Consider the following 18,188-nt stretch of genomic DNA (forward strand, 5'->3'; position numbering starts at 1 on the left):
GTTGGGTGGTGGCTGAGCATTCACCTGTCTTTGAGCCTCTGCATTTGCTCTCCCCCACCCCTTCCTCTCTTCCTTCTTTGTTTGTAAATAAAGTTTGTTAGAACACAGCCATGCCCGTTCCATTCTGTTTCAGAGAAGTTAGCCTTCCCTCCTTCACAGGAAGGCCCAAGCCCACTGTTACTCTCATTCTTTAGAACACTCAAGCTACTTAGCATCAAGTATTTGTTGTATGAGCTGATCATGTGTCTCTCCCACTTACAATGTAAGTTCTGAAAGAGCAGGGACTTTGGTCTGTTTTGTTCCCCGCTGTGCCCCAGAGCTTAGTACCTTTTGCCTGGCACATAGTAAGAGCCATGAATGAATGGCAGCAGCCCCTGGTGGAACTCTGTGATGCTCTGTGTGGTACAGTTACAGCTGGGACTCATTTGAAAATCACAGTAATGTTTTTAGTGAAGCAGGAAATGAGAAGAAATTCCCTATGGGCTCTGCATCTAAGCGCCTCCAAGTAGCTCTTATGCATGATCCTAATATGGGAACCATTGTTTATTCTGGAAGGTAGTTAGTGTTTCTGTTGGGCAGATGGAACACATTGTGTTCCTTACTGATGTGTGACCTTGAACAAGTCAGCGATCATCTTAAACCTGTTTTGTAAAACAGACAGTATAATATCATTTAACCTCATAGGCTTGTTGTAAGGATTACAAATGACAAAGTTTATTAAGGCACTTAGATTAATTTAGATTATTCTTGTTCTTTTTTTTTTTTTGGTGTTGTTTTTGTTTTATTTTTGTTTTGTTTTGTTTTGTTTTGGAGATAGAGTCTTGCTCTGTCACCAAGGCTGAAGTACAGTAGTGTGATCAGGCTCTAGCAACCTCCGCCTCCCAGACTCAAGCCTTATGCCTACCTCAGCCTCCAGAGTAGCTGGGACTATGGGCATGTGCCACCACACTAGGCTAATTTAAAAGAAAAGTTTTTTTTCTAAAGATGGAATCTCACGGTATTGCCCAGGCTGGTCTCAAACTCCTGGCCTCAAGTGATCCTCCCACCTCAGCCTCCAGAGTAGCTGGGACTATAGGCATATGCCACTACACTAGGCTAATTTAAAACAAAAGTTTTTTTTCTAAAGATGGAATCTCACTGTATTGCCCAGGCTGATCTCAAACTCCTGGCCTCAAGTGATCCTCCCACCTCAGCCTCCCAAAGTGCTGAGATTACAGGTGTGAGCCACTGTGCCCAACCAGCGATTAATTAAAATGCATTTGTTCCTATTAGTAATCACTAACTCTGGCTTGAATGTACCTGCATCTGTTACCACCCAGGCATAACTGTTCATGTAGATCTGACATTGTTCATTCGTTTGAACACAGGGCTTCAGCAACCTGTTTATGTAGCTGTTCTTAGCATTTACAGGCGTAGAGCCTGACCAGACATGAGAGGAAATATGCTCTATTTCAGAAGAGGTCAGGCTTGACACCACCCTCCTAAACTAGGAGATGTGGTTGTCATTGCCCTGTTCAAAAGATACAGTTTTCTTCTGTGGGCTGTAAGATAAGCTGGGTGTGGCCAAGTTCACCTTTGTATCTAACCAGGGCATTGGTGGTGGTGGTGTTTCTGGCATGGTACAGCGAGCAGGAAGCAGTAGTGTGCAAGGCCACCCTTTCCAAGAAGGTGCGGGCCCTGGCGTCAGGTGGGGGACAGTGGATGACAGTAGGCTTGACCTCTCAGCACTTCTCTGATTCCTTATCTTTTCTATAAAAAAGGCTAAAATTCTTGGTTCCTATTCCGTGCCGCTGGCTACATGTTAGGAAAATTCAAAGAATAGCCTAAGAACTCTATTCAGGTTCCACAAAGCACTTAATGTCATCAACAGGCCTAGAAAGGATCCTTTACCAGATTTCGATGCATGGAAACTTCTTCGATAGTAATGACACCCTTTGCAACACCTTAGGAAAAACATTCGCTTCTGGGCACAAGTTCTGGTGAAAGCTTAAATCTGTAGTTCTAACCCAGAAGAGAAGGCTAGTCAGTGTTGCTGAGCATCTGAGCTGCTCTTTGACTTTGGTGATAATTGTTTTATGCGCTTTTCTGTCCAGAATCTGCTGGCTGGGACAACTGCAGGGTGGAAGCCACCTTTGTCAGTTCAGGAGCAGGCAAATTATCTAACATGTGGCTTTAAAATTCAAATGAGGTAAGGCAGTAAGGGTCACTAAGATGTTTCTGGTGGGTATTGCCTTACATGACTTCAGGGTACTGGTGGCACTATCTTTGATTCTTGAGAGTACAATTCATTGTACTATGTATACATATTTAAAATAACACTTAATGCCTTTGTGACTTTGAAAATAATGTGAATTTTTATGTAAAATTAAAGCATATGAGGAAGTATGGAGAAGAATAAAGAATAAATACACTCTTTACCTCTAAGTGCAGATCTTACCAGATAAAATTGATTTCCCTTTAGTTCTTTAAAAAACAAAAGTGATACATACATGTGTGTATATGTGTATATATGTACATGAATATATGCTTTTTTAAAAATTAAGATACTGCATTTCCTTATGCCATGAGGTTTTTTGTTTGTTTGTTTGTTTGTTTTTTTGAGATGGAGTTTCACTCTTGTTGCCCAGGCTGGAGTGCAGTGGCGTGATATCGGCTTACCACAACCTCTGCCTCCCAGGTTCAAGCGATTCTCCTGCCTCAGCCTCCTTAATAGCTGGGATTACAGGCATGTGCCACCATGCCCGGTTAATTTTGTATTTTTAGTAGAGATGGGGTTTCTCCTTGTTGGTCAGGCTGGTCTCGAACTCCCGACCTCAGGTGATCCACCCTCCTCGGCCTCCCAAAGTGCTGGGATTACAGGCATGAGCCACCATGCCCGGCCAGCCATTAAGTAGTTTTGATGACTGTACACTTTCCATTTTTTATCCATCCACTTAACAAATATTTATTGAACTCCTGATATTAATAGCTAGTGGCCGTAAACAGAGATGACAAGCAGACTTGGTCTCTGCCCTCCCTAAGTTTACAGTCTAGTGATTTATTCTATCTTATGAATGGCTGACATAATGTAATTTAATCTTTTTGTTGTGTGTTTGGGTAATTTCCAGTTCTTATCTGTAATAACACTATTTTATAAATAACACTGCTTTGAATGTCCTTGTACATAATAAATGGACTGTATTTGGGTCATTACTGTAACTATTATCTTTCTGTGGAAAGGTCACTCTAAAATTAATTTTAAAATATATAATTGATGAAACTTGACATTCCTGACAGTCAATGGAAATAAGAGGTTGAGGTTAATTCTTTTTTCATTAGCACCTTCCTTTCTCATTAACGCCCTGTCTTTGCCGGTTTCTCCAGAGCAGCAAATGAAGCTGCTCTGTGGCTCTGTTGTTCATGCTCTGCCTCTCGGGCAGCCATGGTGAAAAGGGATTTGATTTAGGAGCAGGCACAGATGTAAATTATTTTTGGCAGTTTAGATGTAAGACCTTGCTCATTGCATAGTTGGTTCTGTGCCATAGTATCATGGCAGCCATACCTTCACAGTAGATCTCAACCTTGGCTGTGCCCCAATCCTTGACGGACTCTGCAGATCCGGATTTAGTGCGTTGAAGATGCAACCTGGTAAGTGACTGCACAAAGTGAGTCTGATGCACAGCAGGGCTAAGAACCACTGCTTTAGAAGCACGTTCCAGGAAAAATGGGGTAGTGGACAGCGTAGCTCCCAAGCGTGGCCATTTTTGAGAATTCCTCAAATATGGATTGATTTTGATGATCTGGGAAATGAAGGTTTACCACCCAGTCTCACAGCATTAGCTGATAGATCTATAAACCTTATTCCACCAGCAGGGCCCTCCTTTTTACTGAGATCCCATCTCCTTGAATTGCAGAGATGGAGAAAAGTGTGACTTGCAGTTATAGCTCCTTGGCTGTCTGCTCAAGAATGTGTCTGTCAGGCCCTTCCAATCACTTCTTACCCATCAATACCATGGCTTCCTGGAAATGAAAACTTAACAGAAGCTGTCAAATAACCTGTTCCAACGCAGTTTAATCGACCTTGCCATTTATCAAAGAATGCTGGCATGATAGAAACCAAAGCCTGCTTTCCCCAGGGAGACATTTTAAATGTTTTTCAACTACTTTGATCTCGTCTTCATCATGTACAGTAAGTTTTAGGAATGCAGAATTACAGTAGTAATGTTGGGATTAAATTTTTATTGTGAAGGCTTTGAAGCACAAACAAAATTTTTAAAGCTCATTAGTAAGTGAAAATGATAATCTTGTTGAGGATGCATTTTATGGCTATAATAACTGTAAGACACAATGAAATATTAAAATATACTAGAATTTGAAGTAATATTTTTCTCTCATTTTTATTAAACTATAGAAATTATTTGTACAGTTGTATTGAATAAAAGTGTTACCATTAGGATTAAAACACAAACGGTCTGGGCGCGGTGGCTCATGCCTGTAATCCGAGCACTTTGGGAGGCTGAGGCTGGTGGATCACAAGGTCAGGAGTTTGAGACCAGCCTGACCAAGATGGTGAAACCCGTCTCTACTAAAAATACAAAAATTAGCTGGGTGTGGTGGTGCCTGTAATCCCAGCTACTCAGGAGGCTGAGGCAGGAGAATCGCTTGAACCCGGGAGGCGGAGGTTGCAGTGAGCTGAGATCGCGCCACTACACTCCAGCCTTAGCCACAGAGCAAGACTCCATGTCAAAAAAAAAAAAAAAAAAAAAAGATTAAAACACAAAAATACTGTTATTTATTTATTTATTTATTTATTTTTAATTTGAGATGGAGTATTGCTCTGGCTCTGTTACCCAGGCTGGAGCGCAGTGGTGCGATCTTGGCTCAGTGCAACCTCCACCTCCTGGGTTCAAGAGATTCTCCTGCCTCAGCTTTCCGAGTAGCTGGGACTACAGGCACACGCCACCACGCCCAGCTAATTTTTGTATTTTTTGTAGAGACGGGGTTTCACCATGTTGGTCAGGCTGGTCTCTAACTCCTGATCTCACGTGATCCACCTGCCTCAGCCTCCCGAAGTGCTAGGATTACAGGCATGAGCCACCGCACCAGCCTGTTACTTCTTTAAAGTTGTGATAAAGCTGTTAACAGTTTTTGGAGGTTTAACAGTAAAATACAAAGGTGCAAAATGATTTCATTGCCTGGAAAGGTATAATTTATTGAGCCTTTTTGTGAGAGTACTATAGTTTGTTTCACTCATTCATTTGTTCACTTACATAATGTGCCAAGCACTATATAATGATACAGATACGGGCTTGGCGTCATCTCTGTCGTTGTGTTTTTTATTAACAACATCCTTAATCTTGGGTTGGCTGCTTTGAAATGGTGACTCAGGTACCTGCTTGAGTTGAAAATGAACTTTTTTCTTTCATATTGGGAGAGAAAACATGCCTACCCAGGTAAAGTGCTTAGAGAATTCAAGGTTTTTAGTAGCCTTATATTCTGTCTTCATTTTAAGGGAGAAGATAAAGAAAGAGTCTTCATTTTAAAAAAATCTTGGATCACCTGATGTATTTGGTAGTCTCCAGTGTCAGCTGGTGGATGTTTAGTGATACTGGGTCAGATGGACAGAGTTGCCACAGGACAGGGACATGAGTGAGTCTTAAGAGTGGTTGGTATATGTTGTCCCACGAACACATGGCAAAATCCCAGAGGTTATTGCCTAACAAGTAGATTGATGGGGAGCAAGTAAGAGATGCTTGCTGGTGGACAGGTCTGTTGTAGTTCTTAAGAGGTGGTGAGGCATGGTGGGTAAGAGCCATCAGCCCTGGAACCAGACTGGGTTTGAGTCCTGGATCTGTAATCACCTCTGCTAAATTATTTAGCCTCTCTGTGCTGTGATTTATTCATTTGTAAGAGGGGCATAGGGATGATCACATGCTTCTCAGATTGTCTTGGTAGGATTAAATGAATTAGTTCATGTAAAGTGCTCAGCACACTGCCTGGCATATAGAAAGTTCAGTAAGTGGAGGAGGTGATATTGGGGTGGCTGTGGTGATGGCGATCCCTCCTCCTCATTATGAATCCCCTTTTACACTCCATGTCACGCAGTCACAGAAGGTCAATCTTTGGCAGATGGGGTCAACAAGAGATAGTAGGTCAGTTGTATTTACTGGTCACTGTAATTTGAGAACTGAGGGAGAATATCTTCTTAATTGTAAGTATGACAACTTCGTATCCTGCCTAGAGTATGTTCCACTAATGACTATCACCAATAACAATGGATTGAGGGACTGTGTCCAGTAGTCTGTTGAGAGCCCATCAGCATTGGCTCATGTTCTGTTAGCTCTCCCGTAGGGAGGAAGGCAGACTTTCCTCACTGCAACTTTCCGTTGTATTTGTAGCAGTCCCTCCAGTGAATGGAAGTCACACATGATGCAGGTTCATTCCGTAGGCATTTCCTATCCTGTAACCTCTCTATCACAGTTCTCTCTCCGTGTCTCCACAGAGGGGCAGTGGGGAATACAGAGGGGTTGCGAGAATGCACCTAACTCAGTGGTTGTCAAATCAGGGCAGTTTTATCCCTCCAAGGGATATTTGGCAGTGTCTGTAGACGTTTTCGATTGCCACACCTGGAGAATTGCTGGTGTCATTCAGGGAGTAGAGACCAGGGAAGCTGCTAAACATTTACAATGCAAGGACAGTCACCACAACAACGAATTACCTAGCCCAAAGCGTCAGTAGTGCCGAGGTTGAGAAATCCTGAGTTACGTCACACTAGAGGGCCGGGGCTTCTGTGCTTGACCAACTACAATTACCGGTGATAGTTAAATGCTATTCTAGATTTATTCGGATTCTAGCTGGCTGATGACACAGGCTCTAGGCAAAGAGGCTGAAATGGGGGAGATTGATCTTTTATATCTGAGGAGTATTTCTTTATACTGAACATTGCCACTTCGCGCTGGCCTGACTGCCCCCTTCTGTGTGGCTGGCCTCTGGCACTCTTCAGAACTCTGCAGAGCCAGTTGACGCATTAGACTTAGTGACAGAACAGGTGACCGACACCCGCTGTCTGTGCCAACTAATGATGTGCCTGTGACAGACTCAGTCATGCTGGCCGTGGGACTGCAGACCACAGAGGAGAGTGCTCTCATGACCCCTTGGATAAAGCAGTAAAGCTTTGCATCACCTGAGGAGAGAGTTCTTTGGGAAGGATGAGAACATTTTCCAGTGAAAGGTTTTATTTTACTTATATATTTAACAGGCAGTTATGCAGTGCTTATTATGTGCCAGCCAGTATTCAAAACACTTTATAAATATTAACTCATTAACTCCTTGACAGCCTCAAAGCTGAAGTGTTGTTCATGTCCCTCTTTTACAGATAAGGAAACAGGAATGCCAGAGGTAGGACTCAAACCTAGGAACTCTGGCTCCAAAGTCAGGCCCTTAACCACTGTGTTATGGATGAAAGGCTCTGAACTTCACCCTTGGTTTCTTTTTTCTACCCAGGTTCTTGACTTCTGATTGGTCCCATTGAGATGTCAGGGAATTAAACAGTCCTGAAGCAAGCCCTCATTTTATCAGCTCATTATTTAATGTCTGTGAACCTCAGTTTTCTTATCTGTAAAATGGAGTCACATTTACCTCATGGGGAGGATATGAAGATAAACCAGTTGTCCATTTTGCATTGCTATAAAAAATACCTGAGCCTGGGTAATTTATAAAGAAAAGAGGTTTATTTGGCTCAAGATTCTGCAGCTGTACAAGAAGCACAGCATCAACATCTGCTTCTGGTTTATGGGGCATAATGGAACAGGCTGGTGCACCTTTGTTGAGGTTCACTGGCTGTGATCTGTGCTGTTTATGTGACCATGTGTGTTTATTTCATGGCCAGATTACCGCATCTGCTCAGGGACAAGTTTGGTCTGTTTTTAGGAGAATGGAAGGTGGCAACTTCCCGTTTGTCTTAACTCAGGACTTTTCTCAGTCCTGCTACCCACACTGTGCACTTTTCCCCTGGCCCACTCCCAATTCAGAAATGGGTCTGGATTCTACTTCTGTGAATGGTTATGCCGTCACCCATCTGCTTTTCTGACACATACAAGTCAGTATATCTTTCTGTGATTATGAATTTTTAGAAGAGAGAGTCTAAGCTTATCTTTTTTTTTTCTTTGAATATTTTGTCTACAAATAGTAAATGCATCCATGGGGTGAAGCAGGAGTTCCTGTAATTTTTCCAGAGGGAAGTGCAGTACTCTTTAACGTGTAGTCAGATGTGTGAGAAAGGGAACCAACTCCTAAATGTAAGAACCATGAGAGTATATCCCCAGCATCCAGAATAATATCTGGCACATAGTAGTAGCTTAATAAATATTTGTGAGCAAATGAATGAGACTAATCTTTGTTTTAAATATTTCCTAAATCTGATTATAGTCAACTCTGGGTTACCTAGCAGACCTGAAAATCTGGAGCTGTAGCTTTTATGAAGTGTTAGTATATATAACTAACAGAATTAAGCACTTTAAAAAAAAACTAGGACATGCTAGAGTATGCAACATGAAAAATAACGAACTTGATCCAGAGGCTACTTTGGGATCTTGCTGCACCCTTGGGGTGTCATGCTTTGTGTGAGAAACTGTGGTGCTGTAAGGAGGAGGAATTCAGTATAGTGCTATAGCAGGATGCTAAATAACAAGGAGTTCTCCCTGTTGACCAAGTAGCTGGAAATAGTTATACCATGTCACTTATTGCCAGACTTGCATTCCGTGACAGACTGATGTATTTAGTAGGATCTGGGCCAGTTGAAGATGGCCCTTGTCATCTTTCAGATGTGGTTTGACAGATCTTTTGTATCACTTCAGAAACATATGAGAAGTTTTGTTCTCCATGATAAAGAGAGAGCAAGCCAGACAGGTATGTAGAGGCCATAGAATTTTAAAATTGTCTGCACTTTCTTTTACAGATCTGAAGAAAACCCTTGCTGTGTTATTAGATAACATTTTGCAGCGCATTGGCAAGTTGGAGTCGAAGGTGGACAATCTTGTTGTCAATGGCACCGGAACAAACTCAACCAACTCCACCACAGCTGTTCCCAGCTTGGTTGCACTTGAGAAAATTAATGTGGCAGGTAAAAATAGCAATTCTCTGCTCTGTTACGGAGTCACACCCTGCTTTGGACCAAGAAGAGAGTAAAGGAGAGCAGTGGTTCTTACTAGGACCTGCATAATATAAATTCTATAAACTTGTCATGGCCATTGTAAAGATAAGTCTAAATTTATTTTTTAGTAGCAGATGTTAAAATGCTTTTTATAGTTTTATCATGATGCATAGTATTTGGTGGTTTCTGTGACACATTTGCTCTTCATGAGCTCCTGGAATTCACTTGTAAAGAGAAGATTCATAGCACAGAGTAAATGAAATATAGAGGTTATTTGAGAAGCTCATGCCTTTTAGAGTTCCTTCCTCCTCTGTACTCCCATCAGACAATTTTGAAAGTCTGCTACGTATAATAGGTTCTCTCCTCCCTATTGTTAAAAAAGAGCCACCATTGCAGAAAATGCCTCCTATGTATATGTGGAGAAATAGAAATTCTGGAAATGGCTTTTAGGAGATAACCCCTGCCTAATGCTAGGCAGATTCTGTAGCCACTCATGTACACCACCATGTGGTTCCCACTGGGAGGCATTTTGTTTGGCTCCTTCTGGAAACTGGAATATTGGATGAGACAAGGAAAATTGACTAAAAACAATACCCAGATTATACACATCATGTTGTTGCCTACAGCTCACATTAGAACCCCCCACCCCCCACCCCTGCAACTCCCCCACCATCACACTGCTCTGAGGTCATCACACTGCTCTGAGGTCACACTGCTCTGGGTCTTTGTGCTTGAGCCAGGACTGCGCTTGTTAGGGTGACCATGATTTTCTGGGGACCCAGGACAAAGTGAAGAGCCTGAGGATTAGGATTCAGTGCTTTGGGTGAATGGTTGTGAACAAGCTGTCTATACTTTTGGTGGGTGGTAGCCAAACTCTGGTTAATAGATAAAGTAAGTAACTAGGTTACTTTTGACATCAGTTCCTGCTTTAAAAAAATCTTGTTTCATATACTTTTAAGCTTATTTATTTTTCTTTCCCTTTTGCTTGTAAAAATTCACACAGTAAGTGGGAGAGATTCTTTTCCTTTCCCACCTCCCAGTGTCAAAACATTTCATTGTTTTACATTATGCAAGCTGGTTATTACCTTTTTTAATGTTCTTTGCCCTTTAGCAAATTTTAAATTGCAAAATATATTTCTAATAATTCAAAGTATTCAACCAAACAAAGGTATTAAAAATAACTTTTAATTACAACACAGAGGCAGTGTCATCTAGGCCATAAATCCTGTCTTCTTGCAGTTTCCAACAGCTTCTGTAATTAGACAAGAGAACCTCCCACTGTGTTTAGCTGCTTTTTAATAACTGGAACCATGCCTCTTCAGTCTCCACTTGCCACCCCTGTACCTAGTAGAAAATGCTACTGGAAAGGCCTATCTGGTTTCATCACTGTTCTGTGTCATATTTCTGGAGGTGGAATGGAGTGTTCTGCCTTTAACTTTGCTGTTCCCCACTGCCTCTGAAGTCCTGTGGCTTGTGGGCCCCTATAAACACATCTGCTGCATTCTTTCCCCCAGTGTGGGATCTTGCTGCCTCTGGCTGTCCTGTTTGATGCAAGGCTCACAAGGACTTTGCTACCTGGGCTTTAAGCCACAGAGCACAGGGTCGTGGGTACACCTCCAAGAAGGAAATGGGAAGGACTTGGTGACTACTTTCAAACAAAGTATGGAAATATACCAGCCGTATGTATTGAGCTAGTTTACCGCTTAACAAGTATCGTGTTCTCTAAGCCAATGGCTCTGAGCGGGACTCCTTTAAATGTGCCACTGGTGCTATGTTTTTAATAATATTTAAAGAACCAGAGTGTTGTGGTTTTTTTTTTTCTTTCCTTTTTGGGAAATGGGAGCAAATTTAGAGTTACACATTTAATGATTAACCTCATTTGCATGTCTTTGCATCTCTCAGGTATGTGTGGGACACATTCCATACCATCGTGATTTTTACTGGCTAATTAGGAAAAGAATACACATGTATAAAATGACACAAACCATGGTTGCTGTGTAAAGTAGGGGTGACTCAGAAAAAAATTGGGAGGCAGGGAAGGAGATGAAACTAACATTTAGTAGCTGTCCAGTAAATACAAGTTCCTCTGCCTGACCCTCCAATGTACATGATTTTACTTAATCTTCTTAGCATCTCTGAGAAGTGTTTTCACAGGTTTTGTTGAGTTTAAGTACTTGGGAGTTGGTAACTGTTGGTACTGGAGTCCCCTGAGCTCAGCTTAAGATCTGCTAATGCTATGTAGAGAAGAGATTCTGAGTGTTAACTCCATCTCTCCTTCCATTTGTAAATTATCATAAAGGCATGTGTCTGTAAAAAGATGCTACCATTTTCTTACCTAGAAGAGAGATTGCCAGTTTCCTAGATTTAATCATCCGTCTCATGAAGGATTTCTCTGTCTCAGTGTCTGCTCTCAGGCTAATGTTTGTAAAAGCTGGTCCGTGTATGTGTGTGTATATGTGTGTGTGTGTGTGTGTGTGTGCATGTGCACGCACGTGCGCACGCATGCATGCAGAGGCATCCCTTTCATAGACACTGTCTCAGCCAGAGTGGATATAGATATGCTGGACAGCCTTCTTCATTTCCCCCAGAAGGTGGGGGGTCCTTTATATCTTGTCAGTCAACTACATATTTTTAAAAAACAATTTGCCATTTCTACAGAGTACCAGAAAAAAGGACAAGGACTTAAGTGAACAGTTCTCATTTATGAGCAGCCCTTCCTTGCTTTTCTGCCCTCTCTCTGATCCACAACCATGCTGGTGTCTTCAGACCCTTCTGTCAGCCCAGGAATCGCTCCTGAGCTGTGAGAGTTCAGTTTTATGGGGTTCCAATCCTTGCCAAGTAAAGTTTTTCTCTCTCCCTTCCTGAATGGAGACATGTGGTAATTGCTCAGAAATGTTCTCCCTGGTGTGTCTTTACTGCTGACTCTGGTGTCTTATTGCTCACTGATGTTTCTGATTGCTTATTGTTGTGTCTTATGGCTTGCTGATATATCTTCTGGTTGGCTATAAACTGTCTCTAAATTGGGTACTATAGCAATTGAAAAAGGATTCCCTAAATTTATTTTCTTTAGAGGGATAGCTGTGTGTGTGTGTGTGTGTGTGTGTGTGTGTGTGTGTGTGTGTCCTTATTTTCTCTCTCTAGCTGTGTTCTGCGTAGCTTTTATCCAGTATGGCTTATCTTCACAAATTTATCACCGAGGGTTTTTTAATGTGAAAGTAAATTTGCCCCTAGGGAAATTAAGGTGGAAATGAACTTTATTAAAATCAAGAAATCAGATTGAACTGGATTTTTGAGCTCTGTTTGTCTTGTTGAAGAGAAAGGGGACTCAAAGGAATGAAAAAGCAGATTTTTAAAATCCCCACCCTTCCACCAATCACACAGTAAATTAATTTCTCCATATTCACTTTCTGAAAGGGCTTGAAAGGCCTTCGTCAAAATTCTCTCCTTTTAGAATGATGCTTTGAATTTTAGAAAGACCCATTCTGTCTTTCTCTGGTTTTGTGATCTTAAATGAGGAAGTAGAGTGAATAGGATTGGATCTATGGTTCTTTGTCATGTACATGAAATGGGGAAAAGGTAAAAAGTATACATATCTGATAATGAAAATGCTTGCCTTCTAAGGACTGAGTGTCTGATATATCTTTGTTCTGCCCATAGTGTCTTGATTGTAGCCTTACCTGTTGAAGATAATTCAATAAATATTGCTCACATGGAGTGGTTTCTGTTGGAGGGAACAGCATTTGGTTTCACCACCCGGAGGAGTTTCTTCTTATAGTTCTTCTTCTCCATTTATATTTGTGGTGATTTGCCTGGAAGTAGGACTTGGTATTTCATTTCCCTAGTTCTCAGACCTTAGCAGATACCACCTAAGAAGTGGGACTGCCTTATTTGTTGGTCAGGACTGAACTTCCCATCGTTGGTTATGGGATGTGGAGGCTTCATAGGATGTGATAGTTACAATCCTAGATTCTGATACTTTAGAGGACGAGAACATTGTGCAGCTCTCTACGGGGTAGTGTATGTATGTGCATGTGTACACATTTATTTATACTCTCAATAACGAGTTGTCATTCAACGTCAGCTGATTAACTGGCCCGTGTTGACTGTTCCCTAAAAGCCAAAACCATAATGATAGCATCCACTTAGTGTTGTGATGACTTAACAATTGCAAGGTCGCTTGGGAAGCAGAATCACAAAATCGAAGGTACAGGTATAACTCAAGCAACTGTTTCCTGGTATTTAATCCAAATTGAACTTCCAGCAACCCTGCATTTTTTCCAAAGTGGGGAGCGATATGCAACACTTTCCAGTATTTGGGGTTGAAGTGCAATGTATTTGAATTTGGAGGCTGTTCTTAAAAACAGCAACCATTATTATTATTCTTACCATTTGAAAGTTGAAAATGAAAAATGTCCCTGCTGAGTTCCAGGGCTTGCATTTGGAAGTGCAATTTCCCCTCCTTTGTGCTGCTAATGGACCTTGAAATTTAGTTGCACCTGTGCTCTTTCCTTGTATGTGTACCCGTGTTATCAGTTTGTGTTGAAGTAGCATCTTAAGTGTCCCAGCTCCACCCCTGGGCAGTGGCTCAGCAGATGACTTTCCCAGGGTCAGATATTGGCATGTCAATGAGATCCCAGATGCTACTGAGAGATGGAAGAGAGATGAGATTGCAGGTGCCTTCCTATTAAGTTGAGCAAGAAGCAAATATGTTCTGTCTATCTACCTGTCACTTTCTGTTTTGTTACTTGCAATGTTAACAATAAATATGTGGACCCTTGTCAGAAGCTGTTCTTTTGGTATCTTTACAGAAAAATGCTTGTCTTTTTTGGTATGGTTTTTACTTTGTGTGGTCAAGGATATTTTGATTTTTATTTAGAAGAAGAAAAACATAGTTCAGAAGTGATGGTGATCTTTGAGGAAGTGTATTTATAGCAGTGATTAACAGCTGTGGGTGATTTTGCCCCCAGGGGACACATGGCAATGTCAGGAGACATTTTGGTTGTCACAAATGAAGAGGTACTATTTCCTTTTTTTTTTTTTTTTTTTTTTTTTTGAGACAGTCTCACTTTGTTGCTCAGGCCAGAATGCAGTGGCACGATCACAGCTCTCTGCAGCCTCGACCTTCCATGTCCCCACCCCCTGCCGCCTCAGCCTTCTGAGTAGCTGGGACTACAGGCAATGTGCCATCATGCCCGGCTAATTCTTTTTTCTTACTTTTTTTAGAGAATGGGGTCTTGCTATGTTGCCCAGGCTGGTTGGGCTCCTAGGCTCAAACGATCCTCCTACCTCAGCCTCCCAAAGTGCTGGGATTATAAGCATGAGCCACTGTGACCGGCCTATTTACTTCTAATAGATGAAGACCAGAGATGCTGCAAAAAGCATCCTACAATATATAAGACACTGCCTACAATAGAAGTATCCAGCCCCAAATGTCAATTGTGGCAGGTTTGTGAAATTCTGATCTATGAGATACTGTTGGAATCTGGTGCCAGCAGATATTTTCACCTATGGTTAGTGCAGAAAGATGTGTGAGACGCTGAAGTTTCCTGATAGGCCAGCTGAGACCTAAAGTTCCTTTCCCTTTTCCTAGCAAGGCTGTTCACAAGCCCCCCCCCCCACCACCACCCCCCAACCTCCACCTCGTTTAGCTTTGCCACTGTTCTTGGAGGCCTCCAAGGAAAGAGATTTTAGAAACTCCCAGAAGACTATTTTAGGATCCTGACCTTAAGGAACTCCTTTCCTGGCCCACAGTGTGCTTTTGGCAATGTGCATTTTACTTCTGCTTCTATAGAAGGTAATTATTTCTTCTCATGAAAGGACCACTAATTTTGGATAACAATGGTACAAAGTAGTCTTAGAGAATGGGTTTAAATTGCAGAATGTTTTAGAAGAAATTCTTTGTTATTTTAAGCAAAGTATATAATTATCAAGATATGAGAGAGTAAATTAAATAAGTTAAAGAAAACAAGACAGGTCCCCAAAGATCTACTTTACATCAGAAAATACCCTTCACAGCATACTTGGAGCAATATTGAAGAAAATGAGACTAGAGAGTTAATTGGGATTTGTGAAGCATTTTCAATGGTAAATGAAGGAGTTTCTATTTTGTTCCCTGGGCGGTGGCAGTTGATGAGAGGTTTAAAGTAGGAAGATGAATAGGTGTGAGGTCTGTATTTCCAGAGAATAATTACTGGCCATGTGGAGTGAGATGCATATGAAGGGGTAAGAGAGACTGCAGTTAATCTTTAGTTAGGAGGAGAATGCCCTGGATTAGAGATGTTCCTATGGCCCAGGGAGAAGGAGAATTTGAGACCCATGTTAGGGTGAAGCTGGTGTGATGGGGACACGGACAGACCGTGGGAAAGGGCAAGGGAGAAGCTGTCATAATTATTTCCAAGGGTGTAGCTTGAAGGATAACTGGGTGACTCATTATTGAGGAAACAACCCAGCAGAGAGACAAGGTTCCACGAGCACTGTAGCCGCAAGCCATTTGTTTCAGAATATCGGTTTAAAAGCAGTTGAAACTTTGGTGCTAGTGTTGAGGGGATGAGGGGCAATGAAAGGCAGCATCTGTGGAACCAGACTGGCTTGGTTCAAATACTGGCGACACCACTTCATCGCAGTGTGTCTTTGGGTAAGTTTCTTAACCTTCCTCTGGCTGAGTTTCCCCATTTGTAAAATGCGAGAAATAATAGTAGTGCCCATTTCACGGTATTGTTAGGAGGGATATTAGTCCATTTTTACAGTGCTATAAAGATACTACCCGAGACTGGGTAATTTATAAAGAAAGGAGGTTTAACTGACTCAGAGTTCCACATGGCTGGGGAGGCATCAGGAAACTTGAATCATAGTGGAAGGGGAAGGAAGGCACGTCTCACATGGCAACAGGAGAGAGCGAGCGAGAGGGCAAGTAAGTGCCACACTTCAAAATCATCTGCCCTCCCGAGAACTCACTACCATGAGAGCAGCATAAGGGAAACTGCCCCCATAATCCATTCACCTCCCACCAGCTCCCTCCCCTGACATGGGATTAAAATTTGAGATGAGATTTGGGTAGGGACACAGAGCCGAACCATGTCAGGAGGATTAGGTGAGACCAATAACGCACTTAGAAACATGCCTGGCATAAAGTCGGTACTGTATGAGCATTCGTTAATTACAGTTTAAAAGTTACATATTTGGAATATTGACATAAAAATGGAACACTGTAGTGACTACTTATTTGGATATCACCACTAGTAGTGAAATTGATATTTGTATAGTGCTTTATAGATTAGAAAATAATTTTGTATATAGTATTTCACTGGAACATTTTAAATTTGAAGTTCCCAAATTGATCTTTTTGTGTCTCTGTTATCAATATTTAGCTCATCACGAGATTCATGTTTTGTCAATAATCTCTTGGTTGCAAGAGGCCAACCACCTAGCTTATATTAACTTAAACTAAAAGGGAACTTGGGGCTCATGTCATTTGAAAGTTTGTAGGATGCTGTTGAGAGATTCAGACATGGGAACTGTCTTCAGGAACCTCAGCTCTGTCCTCAGGTATTGGATGCTGTCAGAAGCCATTCTTTTGGTATGTTTACCGAAAATTCTTCTCATTGTTGGTATAGTTTTTTTTTTTTTTTTTTTTTTTTTTTTTTTGTTTTTTTTTTTTTTTTGAGACGGAGTCTCGCTCTGTCGCCCAGGCTGGAGTGCAGTGGCGCAATCTCGGCTCACTGCAAGCTCCGCCTCCCGGGTTCACGCCATTCTCCTGCCTCAACCTCTCCGAGTAGCTGGGACTACAGGCGCCTGCCACCACGCCCGGCTAATTTTTTTGTATTTTTAGTAGAGACGGGGTTTCACCGTGATCTCGATCTCCTGACCTCGTGATCCACCCGCCTCGGCCTCCCAAAGTGCTGGGATTACAAGCGTGAGCCACCGCGCCCGGCCTGTTGGTATAGTTTTCACTTTGTGTCGTCAAGAGGGTTTTGCTTTTATCATTAAGAAGAAAATACAGTTCAGAAGTGACGCTGTCCTTCAAGGCTGTGTTAATATGTTCTGTCTTTTGCTTTCATTCTTAGGCCATCTTTGCATGGTCGGGGCAGAGATAGATGGTCCCAAGGAGGCTCTAGGTTTTAGTTTTCAGTCCCAGACGGCTGTGCTGCTTTCCAGGAAGTTTTGGCAACTCTCTAGAGCAGGGTTATGGTTGGCTTGGCTTGGCCTCTATGCCTATTCATGATCCAGTCAGAGTGACCAGTATCATGTTCCATCCTGATTGGCTAGGCCTGGGTCACATGGGTCACCCCTGGGAATTCATGGTATAGGAGAGGGTCCCTGAAGAGATTCCAGACGAGCAGATAAAATGCATATGGCTACTAGAGACCCTGGTCATGTCATGGTTTGGCTTTCTGGAGCTATCCTAAACCTGACTCAAGCTTTTCTCTCCTTGAGTGTTTGGAGGGAAAGCCGCAGGACTGCTAACTTTCTGCCTCCATTTTAAGCACTACTGTGGCCGAATGCGCCTCAGCCCTACTTGGAACGAGCCCAAACCCCTGCCTGCAGTTTGTTCATGCTCTTACACACTTAACATGTTTTTGTCCACAGCCTGGCATGCTTCTGTTGTTCTGGCTGACTCTTCTTTACCGCCTTTTTCAAGTCTCATCTGAAGCTCTGTCTCCCTAAGACTTGCTTGATGCCCCTCACACCCCAGAGGTTTGTGGTGTCCTTGCTTTGTATTCCTACCATGTGTGTCCTTGGACTTTTCCACTCTTTGCTTGTCTTCACAGCCAGTCTGTAAGCTCCTTAAAGGCATGGGTGGGATCTTATATTTTTCTTTTCGGTTCATTGCTGAGCTTGGAGTCTGGCAAATCACAGGTTTTATCAATAAATGTCCAGCTGGGTACACTCCTCCCTCTCTTGAACACACTCCTGCTGGTCAGCCACTGTGTCCTAGAACCTTTGCCATGACACTGATGGCCATGCTTTCACTTCCAGATCATCATTTCTGCCACGTGTATGCTTTGACAGGTCCCTGAATCCTTTTGGAATTCCCAGAAGCACCTGGAAAGTTTACTGT

General features: G+C 42.2%; 1 protein-coding gene across 10 annotated transcripts in view; it reads left to right on the forward strand.

The window, feature by feature from the left end:
* Positions 1-18,188, forward strand: part of MGAT5 (alpha-1,6-mannosylglycoprotein 6-beta-N-acetylglucosaminyltransferase) — a 324,876-nt gene that overhangs the window by 131,281 nt on the left and 175,407 nt on the right. For all 10 annotated transcript variants that reach the window (XM_055261073.2, XM_055261074.2, XM_063631000.1 and 7 more), the window contains one exon: positions 8,936-9,100. In XM_055261073.2, the coding sequence (XP_055117048.1) occupies positions 8,936-9,100 (165 nt within the window). The remainder of the gene's footprint in view (positions 1-8,935; positions 9,101-18,188) is intronic.

Source organism: Symphalangus syndactylus, chromosome 22, assembly GCF_028878055.3.
Source record: "Symphalangus syndactylus isolate Jambi chromosome 22, NHGRI_mSymSyn1-v2.1_pri, whole genome shotgun sequence".
Taxonomy (NCBI): Eukaryota; Metazoa; Chordata; class Mammalia; order Primates; family Hylobatidae; genus Symphalangus; species Symphalangus syndactylus.